We start from the raw sequence: 14362 nt of genomic DNA, 5'->3' as shown, positions 1-14362 counted from the left end.
GGCCCATAGTTCCCACCTATGATGGAGCAAGTTCATGTTCTGTTTAATTTCATAAACAGGTTGACATTCTATTACAAGGAAAACTGTTGCTTTAGACTCTGTAACTGAGCCAAATTCTAAAAGAAACCAGTTGCTAAGGCAACTGAGCGAAGAGTTAATTAATTCATCAGTCATTATATGCAGATTAACCTGCCTGTGTTAGCAAGGTGGGCTTGTTTGATTTCTTGTTTTGGAAGAGAGAACGGTGCGATTTTTTCCCCACCAGTCAGAGTTCCTTCTGGAAAGGGCTCAGGTTTTGGGATCAGACAGAGCTCCACCCCCATCAGGCCCCTGTGGAACCTTCAGACCAACAGCCTTCTCTGCAAAGTGTGGATAATCTTGTAGCTGTTGCAATGATCTGATCAGATGAGCCACTAGAAACAGAGCATCTTTCAGTGTCTTTTTAAAAATAAGACGAAGGGTGACTTACAAAGGTGAGCACACATCGCTCTAGGGAAGGAAGTGACATTTTTCTTCACTTGTGTAATTGACCACACACCCCTATGTGCTCCCACTGTAATCTCTACAGAATCCCGAGGACTTGATTAAACGTCTGCCCCTCTCTCCTAGCCGTTTAAACTGCTTGCGATCAGGGACAAGGTCGAGTTCGTCCTTGTAATCTCAAGGCTGCGTGTGTGTCGGATTCAAAAAATGCTCTACGGTGAGTGAATGATGGAAACTCACCGCTTTACAGGCGCCCTTGGAGCCTCCTTCTGACTCCAGGGTCTGCATCGCCACCTGCTGGTCAGAACTATAACTGCAGTAGATGTTTGTAAAGGAGGAGTTGAAGTCACGTGGCTGTAATCGGAAGCCTCAAAACGAATAGCGGGAAACCACCAGAGAGAAGGATTTCTCTCTTCAACCACGGTCATGATGAAGACCCTAAATGTAAATTTTTTTCTTGTCTTTTTGTGGTTAAATATACATAACGTATAATTGACCATCTTAACCACTTTTAAGCACACAGCTCAGTGGCGGTTAAGTACATTCTCGTTGTGCAACCATCACCTCCATCATCTCCAGAATTTTTCATCTTCCCAAACTAAAACTCCGCCCCCATCAAACATTGGCTCCCCTTCCCCCTCCACCACTCCCTGGTAACCACCATTCTACTTTCTAATGCATTCAGTGACCACCTTGCGTCTTCACACCAAAACTAAACCCCTGTCTTCGGCACTGAGTTGCGTCTTCCAATGAGGATATTTCAGTCCTGGGTTTTTGGACACAGGGTGAAGTCAAAGACTGTTAACATACCTTTCCTACTCATTCGCTATTTGGATTTTTTAAGCCATCAGTTAAAAAGACTGCATCCCTACCCTTTATGGATGGCAATTCTGAAAGCTCCTTAACACTACTTTGCTGTAGGAGTAGGGAAAAAAAAAGAGAAATTAACTCAGTAAATTCTAAAATATTTGATTGCAGAGTGCTATGTACAGAAAGGGAATGTTGAAAACGTTTCCCTACTTTTCTATTTAAAAATGTAAAAAAAATTCACAAGATTTTTAAAGTGTGTTGTGATTAGGTCGTGGGGTGAACTTGCTGCTGAGAATGAAAATAATCCACACAGACCATTTCCACCGAGACACTAAGAAAGGAAAGAGAGAAAACAACTAACTGCAAGGTGCTAAATGACAGGAAGCAGCACGAGGACCGTGTGCTCACCGGCCACTCGGCCGCCCCGGCTCTGGCTCCGGCTCCGGCTCCGCCAAGTTTGTTTACAAAACTAGGCGCAGCTTTTCGTTTCTTCGGCCCGGTCACTGCATTGAGTGAGGGTTCGCCTCTCCCACTCTGCTTTGTTCCTCCTCTTTAAAATCTTTCAATATACCTGCTCCAAATGCCTTAGAGTGCAGTTTTGATCTTTAGTAACCTTTACAGTATAAAATGCTAGACCAGTTATTAACGTTTTAAAACATTGATTTTTTTAAATTAAATTCAATATGTCCCCTATCTCATGCCATACAGCATTCTAGTCACTTTTCAAACTGGCTCAGCAGCTCCTGGATCCAGGCCAGTAGTGATGTGAAAAAGTTCCTTTGAATTTTTCATCTTGTTAATTAAATTTCTGTGGAGGTCCTCCTTATAACGGGAAGCAAATTTTGTTCTCATTGTTATCAACGAGGACTTGCGTCCAGCTAACCAGAGAACAGCTGTGATCTTTTCGACATTTGCCAACTTCAATCAGAGGGGCTCAAACAAAAACAAATTTCAAAATCGTTATTCAAAATTCACAAAACTAAGTACAAAAGAAATTAAAATAATTCAACTGTCAAATGCACTAAGACTTCTGAGACACCTTGTCTTAAGTATCAACAAGAGCAGGAAAACAGCACTTTGTTTTACGTTTGCCCTTTCGCCCCAAACTTTGTGCCTTCCCAACCCTCCTTGCTGCCCAGGGCATCCCCCGCCCCAGCATCTCCCCGCCTGGCCGCCCCCTCTGCTGGCAGCGCGCTGCCGGCGGCCCTTCGCCTCCGCAGGTGGGTGTGCGCTGCGCGAGTGGTGCTGATGCTGCGCTGCCGTTGCCTAGCGACAGATGCTGGCACTGCCAGCTCCAGGCTGCTCCCCAACAGCGCCGCTCCCGCGCTCCAGGTGAGCCAGCAGGGATTCTGGATTCTGATCCTAGGGTTCAAAACTCAAATGAGGATCGGTTTCCCAGACCAGACTAGGAAAAGGCCAGGTGACTGGGGTTTTTTTTAAAAGTGTCTTTTTTTTTTTTTAATTTATTTATTTATTTATTTATTTTTGGCTGTGTTGGGTCTTCATTTCTGTGCGAGGGCTTTCTCTAGTTGTGGCAAGCGGGGGCCACTCTTCATCGCGGTGCGCGGGCCTCTCACTATCGTGGCCTCTCTTGTTGCGGAGCACAGGCTCAGTAGTTGTGGCTCACGGGCCTAGTTGCTCCGCGGCATGTGGGATCCTCCCAGACCAGGGCTCGAACCCGTGTCCCCTGCATCGGCAGGCAGACTCTCAACCACTGCGCCACCAGGGAAACCCCTTAAAAAGTGTCTTGAGCTCCTACCTGATAATAGACTATGTAAAGATGGGCTTGGCATTTCTCAACAGAAAGGTTGCATCGCTGTGTAAGCACGTTGCTTTTACGTTTTGGAGTGGTTAGCAGTGTTCTGTGCACTTACAGTGCAGACGCTGCAGCCACGCTGCAAGGGTTTAGATCCCAGACGCACCTCTTATGCACCCTCTAACGTTCTGTAAAATAACGGTCACAGTAATTCCTTTTAGGGTTATTGCAAATACTAAATAAATTGCTCCATGGAAAGGATTTAGCCCAGGGCCAGTAATCACTGGATAAGTCGTAGAAACGAGTTATTTTAACCCTAATTCCTAGATATGAACAAGTGAAAACCTTTTGCTATGTTTTCAGGGTTCCAGGTTCTAACTTTTTTCTCCCTTTATAAGTTTGGTGGGATTTGTTTTGTCCCCTTCTCTTCCAGCTAACAATTTATAGAAACCTTGGCATTAAAAAAATAGACAAATCTTTTAAAACATCCCACCGCACTCTGCTATTTTTGTACACCTGTTCTCGCCTCCAACTGCCCCGTCAGCCACTGAACAGGCCACATGGATGTTGCCGTAGGTGAATGCTTGTGTTAACACAAGGAGTGAGGCCTCACAACAGTGCTAAACAGTGTCCCTCCACAAGCTAAAACTCTTATCCAGCTCAGAATATGGCATGGCACTGCGTGTTTGCTTCTGCTGTGTCAAGAAGAGACACTACTGCTTTTGTTTTTTAAAGAGTATTGTGATTTGGGTACAGTACTAAACTGGACAAGTATTTTATGAATTTAAAATCTGATCGTGAAATTCCTTTCGTGAGAACCCACACTTGGAGCGGGAGTTATCTTTGGCCTTCGTGAACTTGTTCATCCATCAAACAAAGACTCAAGGGGCATCTCCCCGGGCCAGGCACTGAACTGGGCACAGCCCAGCAGGTGTGAAGTGCAGGCTCTGCCCCGGCCCTCACTGGGTCCCAAGTCCAGTGGACATTTGAAAGAGCAGCAAACAAACCATTACAATGTAAGGTGCTGTGAGATGCTGGAGAACAGAGAAGGGGGCCTGGCCCTGACTGTGGAAGCAGTGGTGAGGCAGGAAGGGTGACTAAGAGTTGGTCAAGTGAAGAAGGGGCCACACATCTCCCAGAGAGTGAAGCAGCGCATGCACCCACGCCATGCACTCGGGTGTCCACGTGCAAGGGGTCAAAGGGGGGCTGGGGCAGCGCCAGGAAGGGAGGACATGAGAGCTGAAGCTGAGGAGTTTACACGGACCCAGTCTTGATGGACCGTGGCTGGGGGCTTGGCAGTGGTGGGGACAGTGATGTGAGATTTGCATTGTCACTGTGGCAGCACTGTGCAGGTGAGCCGGAATATGTGAGCAGGAGGCCACTTGTGACATCCAGCCTGGACAGTGACCATGGCAACGGCAGATGGGGTGGAAAGAACAGGAACGATGTTTAGGAAACGCACCCAAAGGAACACGGTAACTGGGTTTGCAAGAAGGAAAAGGAGTCAGGAATGACTGCCATGTTCTGGTTGGGAAAATCAGGGGCCTTATTCACAAAGAGAGAGAGGAGCGCGCTGGAGGTGTGTGTGGGCACGGGGAGGAGATCCTGGAGGCACGGAGGTGGAGGTGTGCTTGCCGCCCTGGTGGTCAGGAGTGTGGGCTGGGCTGGAGGTCTGGTGTGGCCGTCGTCGGAGCCGCGTGTGCAGAGGATGGGGGAGGCAGTCAGCCCCCGAGGGCCAGGTATTAAGGGGACAAGGGCTGTGCTGGGTCTGAGCCGCCTCTCCACGTGGAGAGTGGGCGGCAAATCCAAAGGCCACGTCGGGGAAGCCGAAGGACCCGGGAGACTCCAGGAGAGTCAGAGAAGGTGAAGACCACAGTTCCTGGGTGAAGTCTGACCCCGGGGGTCTGCTGATGACCCCGTGAGAGTATTTCAGTGAAGCAGGTGGGCCGAAGCCAGGTGCTGGGAGCTGAGGCGTGAACGGGAGGTGGGGAAGGGAAAAAGGAGTCAGGTCCCGGTTTTAACTCGGAGCCGCGCGGTGGGCAGGAGGACACGGCGGGGCTGAGGCAGAGCCTGAAGCTGTAGGATGGGCCGTCAAATGGGACAGAGTTGAACGTGTTTGTCCGCCCGACGGAACAATCCGTAGAGAAGGGAGGAGAAGAGAGCGGGGAGGCAGGTGAGGCCCGCGCGGTCCAGGGCGCAGGGGCAGGGGCGGCAGAGATCGCGGTCCGTGCAGGAGGCCAGGCGTGATGACCGCGAGGGAATACGGTGGAGCCGGAGGGGAGTGGGGACTTGACGGCGGTGCCAGGGCCCCTGGCCTGGAGACCCGAAACTCGTACCAGCGACGTACCGGGAGGCGACCTCCGCGGTCACGGCTCTGCGCCCCCCGCGCCCAGCAGCGCGGATGGGGAGCGACGGGCACCCGCTCAACAGGTGGAAACCAGCAGCCGCCCTCACTGGTTCCGGCAGCGGTGCCTGGCTCGGGGCCACGGCGTCTTCCAGAAAAGTAGCAAAGCTGCTCAGAGCTCGCAGAGGAGAGCCGGGGGCGGGAGGTACACAGGAGGCTGCGGGAGGCGGCGTGGGTTTGCTGGAACCGTCTAGAACGGTAACGGGGGGAGGCGGGGTGCCCGAGCCGGCACGGACCCTCCCCCTGATAGAATATGCATGATCATGCGCGAGGCCTCGCCCGCCGGGAGCCGGAGGCGGCGCGGGATCCGGGAGCGCACGCCCAGACCTAGTGCCGCTCGGGCTGCGAGGGAGCCGCGCGCCGCGTCCGGACCGCAAGCGGGTGAGCCTCCGCGGGGGCCCTTCGAGGGCGGCCGCCACCCCTCCAGGCCCCGGGACCCGCGGCCTGGCCGCACCCGAGCCGGCTCCCCTCCCCGCCGCGGAGAGGCCCTAGGGGCTCGGACCCGGGATGGGGCGCGGGTGGCCGGCGGGTGTTCGCAGTTATTGGCGGGGACCCGTTGCGCTCCGTCCCTCCGCGCCGCGTTCGGCCGCCACCGGTGGGGCCCGGGCACCGGGCCGAGCGTGCCTGCTCGAGGTGCCCCCGGGCAGCGCATCGGGCGCGGGGCGAGGGGAGGGCCAGCGCCACCCCGCTGGCTCCGGCGGCCCCGGCGCTCTTGGCCCCGTCTCCGCTCACTGCTGTTTATCCAGCAGATAATTCTAAACAAGTGTCTTTAAAAAGTAGTTGGCTCCGCGCATCTTCCTTATGTCCTCTGAGTCGGGAGTTCGCGGCGGGGAGGGAGGGGGAGGGAGAAGAAACGCCTGTTTCGATCGGAAAACACCGAGAGACCTGAGCATCTCTTTCAGCAGCGAGGAAGAGGGGCCGCCGCAGGATCCACACACACCTACAACTCTCTACTTTTGTGCAATTCCTAACTGCGCCTAACGTCCACGCAAGCGGGCAGGCATGGGGTGTTTGGGCAACAGCAAGACGCCAGAAGACCAGGGCGTCGATGAAAAGGAAAGACGCGAGGCCAACAAAAAGATCGAGAAGCAGTTGCAGAAGGAGCGCCTGGCTTACAAAGCGACTCACCGCCTGCTGCTATTGGGTAAGGTGGGGGGCTCGCGGCGGCGCCCGGCCCGAGCGGAGCGCACGGCCCGGGGCGCACGGCCTGGAGCGCGGAGAGGGCCGGGCGGGCAGGGCCCGCGCCCCCGCAGACAGCGAGAGCGCACCTGAAAACGCCCGCGTGGGGGCAGGACACTAGTTCAGTCTCGGTTGGCGTGAGAGATGGCTACGGTGCCCGGCCACAGATCACAGCATTCTCTCTGTTTGTTTGTAGGGGCTGGTGAGTCTGGGAAAAGCACTATCGTCAAACAAATGAGGATCCTGCACGTCAATGGATTTAATCCCGAGTAAGGAATGACCGATTTCGGGTTTGCAATTTGCCAACTGCATGCAAATTTTGTCACTGCTCTCCCGGCCTCCCCAAAGTGTTTTCTCAAAACAGTTAATTTGATCTTTGAGTCGACCTTTGGGGTGGGGGGGGGATATAGAAGTAAGTTGTTGAATTTGGCATATTTAGGCAAATCCTTCTTCTGGTAGCGTCTACATCAAAATAAAATAACAATATATGATTTATTAAATACTCTTGAGGTATTGATCTGCATTATTGGTATTGTGCTGAGCACGCTTAACCAATGTGTCTATATATACTTCTCTCTATCATTTGTCTGCATCTATTTCAATTCAACATATGGATAGATTCAAATAAAATATATTTACAGGTGTAGCCTTGTAGTTTTTATATGCAATAGTCATGATGATTTTGCCATGTTACATAAAACCTGTGTGGTTGTCTAGAGCTAGAGATTGTGGTGTGTGCACGTTTGTTTAGAGTCCAAACCAGAAAAGGTGGATGTTTTCCTTTTCCACATAAAAAACTTTGCGCTGTTGTCCTGGGCTGATGTTGACCTCTGCTAGTACCATTGTAGACCCCCTGCAGCTGGGAATATAAAATCCCACTCAACTGGTTTGGGGCAATGTGTAAAGTTAATTAATAACCATTCTGTTTTCATACAGGGAGAAGAAACAGAAAATTCTGGACATCCGGAAAAACGTTAAGGATGCTATTGTGGTAAGGATTTTTTATTTTTTTTTTGGCCCCGCCATGCAGAATGCAGGATCTTAGTTCCCCGACCAGGGATTGAACCCTTGCGCCCTGCAGTGGAAGCCACTGGACTGCCAGGGAAATCCCAGGAATTTTTTTTAATATTTATTCAGTAGTAATGTTGCATCCTCTGCTCCCTCAAACTGCGTAGACAGAAATTATGCACTAGGTTACCACACATGGAACCTAAGTGGTTTATTTATCCATGTGTCTTTTTCCTTCCCTCCACTTTAGACAATTGTTTCGGCGATGAGTACTATAATTCCCCCAGTTCCACTGGCCAACCCAGAAAACCAGTTTCGATCAGACTATATCAAGAGCATAGCCCCCATCACTGACTTTGAATATTCCCAGGTAAGTAAATCCTTACTGAAATATTTTAAATGGTGCAAGGTGGAACAGTTTTTTAACGAGGTGGCTTACTGAGAACCAACGTTAATATTATTTAATCTTTGACTTTCTTCAAAATCTAGCTCTGTGCTTAGAAGTGCTTCCCTCCATACCCAAATATTAACATGTGTTAAAAATATTAAAGGCAATAAGATTGTAAAAAAATGCTTTTATGAGTATATCGGTGGGGGTGATGATCAGGAAGACAGCATACCTCTAAGAAATATTGATAGTACCTTTTCCTCTGTGTATTCCTAAATTAACAATTAAGCCGTTTCCCAGATAACAAAAGAGTAGAAATTACATGAGCAGAGAGCAAGGCTTTATGGTATGTGACTGCATCCTTGGGAGTAATAGAACAGAATTCAGTTCACTCTTAAGACGTGCATCCTTCAGCTCAAATGAGAGGCGCATGCCAGCTGTAGGTCATACATGGATCACTTCTGAATGTTGACTGTATCCTGGGAAAATGTGATTTACTTCAGCTCTGCAGGATTTAGGGCTACTTTTCTAATCACTTGGATGGCAATGTTGCTTATGCAAAAGGGTGTTATGAATATTAGTTTTCTCTTGTTTGGTGGACATACGTTTCTTTAAAATATCGTTATTTGGTAATTTGATTAAACATGTCTTGAAGGAGAAAAGAGTTGTTCAATTTCTCAGAAGATCATTTTTGTTAACGGTTGTGCCCAAAGAGCATGTGTGTGTGTGTGTGTGTGCATGTGTACTCCTCCAAAACAGTATTTCAAAGTCTCCACCGCCTGGCATGGTGGTCTTGAGACATTTTTCATTCTCAGAATCCTCTTTTCTGAGGGAAGCTGTTGCAGGACCCAGTGTGTAAGACAGATGGGCCCGTGTGCCCCTCCCCTCCCCTTCAGTAGAACACACCTGCCCTGTAGGCTCTGTATCCAGATGGCGGATAAGAATTACGTTTTAAAGCTTTTTTTTTGGCATCCTCTCATGTGATTTTTGTTTCTGATAAGCATTCCCATATAGCCAGTGAAACTCCTAGAATTTCTAAAAAGACAGAGTTAGCGATGGCAAACTACCTAGAAAGGGGGGCCATGCCAGCTGGCGTGGCAGGCACACTGTTTTTTATTTAACTGTGTCTTTAACTGAGTGGCGTGGAGGGGGCTCAAGGAGATGATGGGGGGCCAAAGCCATGCTTCAGCCAACTGGAGCTCTGGGTCCTCCCAGCTCACTGTGATGATTTACATATTGGAAAAGTCACCCAAGACTGCAAGGTCCTAGCTGAAATCAGGTTGTTCTTATTCAACTTCAGATTTACACATTTATAGACATGTATTTGAGTTCTAAATTTTGTCCTGCATGCTTGCCTAAAATTCATCATAAAACATTTCCTATGTGGTTCTGATGAAGGGAAAAGTTATTCTTAGCATATAAAGAGAAATTAGCATCAAGATGTATCGATCTGTCACATCTTCTTTCTTCTGTTTATGACAAACTCACACGTGACAAGAGCTCCCAGATTCTATCTGAAATCCAGTAACTCCCACGTGGGTTACTAAGGAATCCAAAGCACCTAATTTGCAAATGTGTTTTTGAGCTATAGCATGATTTTTAATAAAAAAAATAAAACTCAAGAAAACACTTGCATTGAAGGCATGTATTTTCGTATAGATATGTTGAGGCTACTTAAAAATGATTATCGGAAACCATAATTAACTATCAATAAAATAAAAGAGAATTGGGAACCAGCAGGTACAAATGCAATTATAATACTTTTTCAGAGGTAATACTTTTTTTGGTAGTTTTTAAACCTACATTCTGTTGTCATACGTGTCTCTGTCCGTGTCAAGTGAGATTATGTTTACAAGTGAGCCTACACTTATATAAATGAGGAAATTAATATCTAATATATAACTTTCTTCCTGAAAATTGTGTTTTAATGTGCACACAGTTTTCAGTAACACTTATTCTATAGTACTCTGAAATATTCATCACTTATATCATTAGATTAAATAGTTCTTGAATTTATGTTTTGATGATCCCCTTAAAAGTGGCATTAAGACAAATCTCTGACTTATATACTAATAACACTTGGTACATTTGAAGACAATTAACTTTTGTTTAAAGGAAATGTCTATTGTAAAACTCATAAAAGTAGAGCTAACTCAAGTATTTCAATAGTAAACATAACACGAATTTACTAAGTCTAGTACTTTTTTTTGGATTAAATCCTTGAGAAAGTCTGTGTCGCAGTCCAATTCCTTGAGGATCTTGTTTATTTTCCTGTAGATCTAGAACAATTTTTGAACCAAATATGTCCTATCATTAAAAGTTAATTTCAGAGTTATTTAATTTTAGAAGGAAAACTTAGAAGAATGTTTAAGATTCTTCTTTATTATTAAGAATCTGAGATTCTACGTGAGATTACTCTTTATATTGAAAAATCTACAGTATCTTAGTGGAATCCTAAGAATTTCCTCTAAGAATGTCACGCTTGGGTTTACTCTTCACATTATCTCCTACTTGAATTTCAGTTGAATTATAGAAAGAAGAGTGAGGCTGGCGGGTGGCCTGCCTAGGGGACGGTGCCGGGAGAAGTCAGGGGCCAGATCTCGCTGGCCTCTTAGGCCTGGTCTGTCCCAACCTGGGAGGGCTCTGGAGCCTTCTCAGAGGGGATTTTCGTGACCTGAGTGTTTTATCAAGGTCGCTCTGGCCTTTGGCGGAGACGGACTCTGGGGAGGAAGAGGTGACTCCTGTGACAATCCGGATGGGAGACACCGGGGCAGCCTGGGTGGGCTGGGGTGGCTCACTGGCCGTTGCCTGTTCACAGCGTTTTGCTCGTGAGCACGCCAGATCACCTCCGCTCTGGACAGGGCTCCACCCGGGACCCCTTCCTGGGACGGTGCCCCGTCTGTGCACCCAGCCCGTCTACACGGGAAGTGGTAGGAAATACACAGGCTCAGGCGGTGGTCCTGACAGAACGCACATCACCTGATCATTTACAAAGTGGGAAAATATTGTGGTTGCCCCCGCACTTCCCAAAACTCTTCGCATAATACCGGACAAAATCACTGACGGATTAAACTGGAGTATTAACTTGTTTGTTTGGTATTTTCTTCCCAAAATGTGGTTATGTTATTAGCTCCCTTCAAAGTGTGTTTTGCTGGCATTTTTAAGGGTCAGTGGATAAGTGAGGCTTAGTGAGAAATGTGAAAGCGGTCCGGTCAGTCGTTACTCTGTTATCACCACCCGTTTCCTAAGTGGACGTTTATCCGAATCGCATGTGGTCACACACCCGGAGAGCAGGCGTTACTCTTCCCAGCAAACATTTGCTTGGGGTGCAGGCCGGCTCGCCAGAGCGGACCTGGCCTTCCCCGGGAGGCTGCCTGCCCACCGTGGGCCTTGGCTCCACTTCAGAGCAAGTTGTGACCTGGAGCAAGAGGCCTCCCGCTCGGCGGACAACAGGGTGGGAGCTGGGCTTCCTGAGGCAGCGCTGCGGAGGGCGATGGGCTGGAAGCCCTGCCAGGTGCCAGCGCCAGTGGCTCCCAGCTGCCCCCCCTCTGGGGAGTATATGCAGAATCCTGATTTCACACCATCCAGGCTAGTGGTTTTCCTTGTGATATTTTAACCAACTGAACCCTCTCGCTCCCCCACCCCCAAAAAGCCTTTGAAGCCCACCATATAAGTCAGGTAGGAGCGCCCAGGCCGCAGCCCCACGGGGACCCCCGGCATCTGCCCTGGACCCCACCAGGCACCGTCAGAAACCACAGGGGTGTGGGGTGGCGGGTGGTGCTGGAGCCAGACCACCTGGGCCCAGATCAGACCCGTGGCTGGATCTGAGCAGTGTCCCCAACGCCTCCCAGCCTGCCTGGGGGTGTCTCAGCTGTCCCCAAGGGGCGATCCTTGCCTCTCAGAGCACAGAAGCCCAGGTGAGAGCCCTCCCAGGTAACCCCTGCCTGGTCTCTGCCACCAGCAGCCCCCAAACACTGAGACACTGTATGTGGCAGGCACTTTGCTAAGTGTTAGGAACACAGAAGAGCGATGAATCAGAAGGTCTTGCCATATAGTGAGAGACAGATCATAAACAGAAAATTCCAATACACCATGGTAGTGCTGTGAGGCCACAACAAACAAGGAGGAAAGAGGACTTACTGTCTAAGGAAGTACTCAGGTACCCTGCTTCCTTGTCAGAAGTACAAGCTACCCGGACTAACACATCTATATTAACACATCCAGGAGTCTAGTCTTCTCAACAAGTATGACCAAAGAGTCGACCAGAATTGCCAACACGTTATAGTTTGCAAAGTCCCACCCTGCCCTCTTCCTCTCCCTGCACCTTAGTTTCAGTCAGATTCTCCTAAACCGACCCTGGTCCTCCTGCTTTGCCACCTTCTCTGCCCGCCTCTGTCCTGCCCTCCAGGTGGCCTCACCGGCCACAGGTTCTCTGAGGCCCGTGGACGCACCTGTATTTGCGAGATCTCGGTCAGACCTTCCACCTTGCCCCTGGGGTTCCAGGTCCCGCTCAGTTTTGCCACAAGTTCCAACAAGCTTCTGGCTGTTCTTCCAACCGAGCACTCCCCCACACGCCTCTGTCTTGTGCTGCCTGGTGATGGGGGCCGAGCCGGTCCCCACCCACAGGGAGCTCACTCCAAAATGTCCCATTTCCAGAGCCGGTGTCTTTTCAGGACACTTACCAGCATTTTGAATTTTTGTAAATAAAATATTTAAAATGTCCTAGGGTATGTTCTCTAGTTATTAAAAAAAAAAAAAAAAAAAAACCTCATCCAGAGGACGCCCTCTGTCTGTGCCCCTGGAATGTGCTCGGGGTGCTGGTCTGTGTTGGGAGGGGGCGCTTTCTCCATCAGAGACCTGCCTCCAGGCCTCCCGTGGCTTCTGTCCAAACACCGCCAGGAGGAGGGTGGCTCAGACAGTTAGCGCTCGGATCCGTCCTGCACGTCCCGTGTGCTGGGGAAAGGAAGGGCTGTCCTTTTAGTAAAATATCCCTGTTAGATCATTAGGCACACTAGGGCTTCACTGAAGATACTTTTTTAAAATTCCGTCTTCTTCTTTGAAATATTATCATAAGGGGTATTCCTAATAAATAATAACTGTTTTTTTGAAGCAATTTTCAACTTACCCCCAAAATGCAAAAGTAGGACAAAGAACTCCCATACCCCGCACCCAGATTCATCAGGAGGTAACCTCTGGCCACATTTGCTCTCTGGCCCTGACTATACTAAAACACACCTTCACAAGCCATTTGAGAGCTGGTTGCAGCCATCACGCTCCCCATAAACGCTTCAGTGTGTATTTCCTACAAACAAGGCCCTCCGCTTATGTAACCAAAGCACAGTTATCAAAATTAGGGGATTTAGCGTTAATACAATGTCTATTCAGATTTCACCAGTTGTCCCAATAATTATAGTGAAATTATGGTAATAATAATAACGCTGATGGCAACCCTGGTCAATAATCCAATGCAGGGTCTGGTGGCCTTCCCAGTGGCTGGGAACATTAACTCTGGTCACTTAGTGAAGGTGGGGTCTGCCTCTTTCTCCTCTGTAAAGGTACCTCCCCACCTTGGAACTCATGAGTATGTTTGGGGAATGTCCTTTGAGACTGTGTAGACACCCTGTTCTCTTCAAAGCTTCCACACTCTCATTTTAGCGCAGTAATAAATTTCATCCACAATAAATACTTAAGAGGGAAAGCTGTTGGCAATTCTTGCAACTATTTCTAAATACTATAAAGAGAAGTAAATAGAGTGTGGAGCCTGGTGCCGCCTTGCGCATGATAAAAAGCTTGTCATTCGTGCTGTTAACAATCAGAGTTTGTGAGGGTCACTCAGAGCAGCATCCTCTTATCTATACCCTCACGGCGGGAAATCTGGGCTGAAACCACGCGACACATTTTCCCTAAAGTATTTTTCCTTATAGAAAATACACTCTAAGGGTTACAAAGTAAGGCAACATTTTAAAAAAATTCCTTGGAGATGTCACCGAAACTTTAGATCCTTTGAAAGTGTGAGATTTTTGTTGTCAAGGTTCCCCTCAAATTTGGATGCATTGGAAGTTTGTCACTGGGTTTCCCAAAGCAAAGTTCACTTCTGAGGACACTTGCACTTTTCAGAAGCATTTGACATTAAAAATACCTTAGTAATGGGGCATTTTGTCTTTACCATTGCAGTTTTTTTTTTTTATTTTATTGAAGTATAGTTGACTTACAATGTTGTGTTAATTTCTGCTGTACAGCAAAGTGACGCAGTTATGCATATATATATATATATATATATATATATATACTCTTTTTCATATTCTTTTCCATTATGGTTTATCCCGGGATATTG

The 14362-nt window shown here is 48.4% G+C and overlaps 1 protein-coding gene across 2 annotated transcripts in view; it reads left to right on the top strand.

Moving 5' to 3' along the window:
- Positions 1-14362, top strand: part of GNAL (G protein subunit alpha L) — an 88980-nt gene that overhangs the window by 12694 nt on the left and 61924 nt on the right. The window contains exons 1-4 of one of the 2 annotated variants that reach the window (XM_036823514.1): positions 6381-6597; positions 6829-6901; positions 7569-7623; positions 7891-8010. In XM_036823514.1, the coding sequence (XP_036679409.1) occupies positions 6456-6597; positions 6829-6901; positions 7569-7623; positions 7891-8010 (390 nt within the window). In that variant the 5' untranslated portion in view covers positions 6381-6455. Of the gene's footprint in view, positions 1-6380; positions 6598-6828; positions 6902-7568; positions 7624-7890; positions 8011-14362 lie in introns of those variants that run through there. The other variant, XM_036823513.1, reaches the window with a different exon arrangement.

The sequence above is a fragment of the Balaenoptera musculus genome, chromosome 14 (assembly GCF_009873245.2).
Source record: "Balaenoptera musculus isolate JJ_BM4_2016_0621 chromosome 14, mBalMus1.pri.v3, whole genome shotgun sequence".
Taxonomy (NCBI): domain Eukaryota; kingdom Metazoa; phylum Chordata; class Mammalia; order Artiodactyla; family Balaenopteridae; genus Balaenoptera; species Balaenoptera musculus.
Note: the sequence above shows the minus strand (reverse complement) of the source record. Positions and strands in the feature narration are given on the sequence as shown.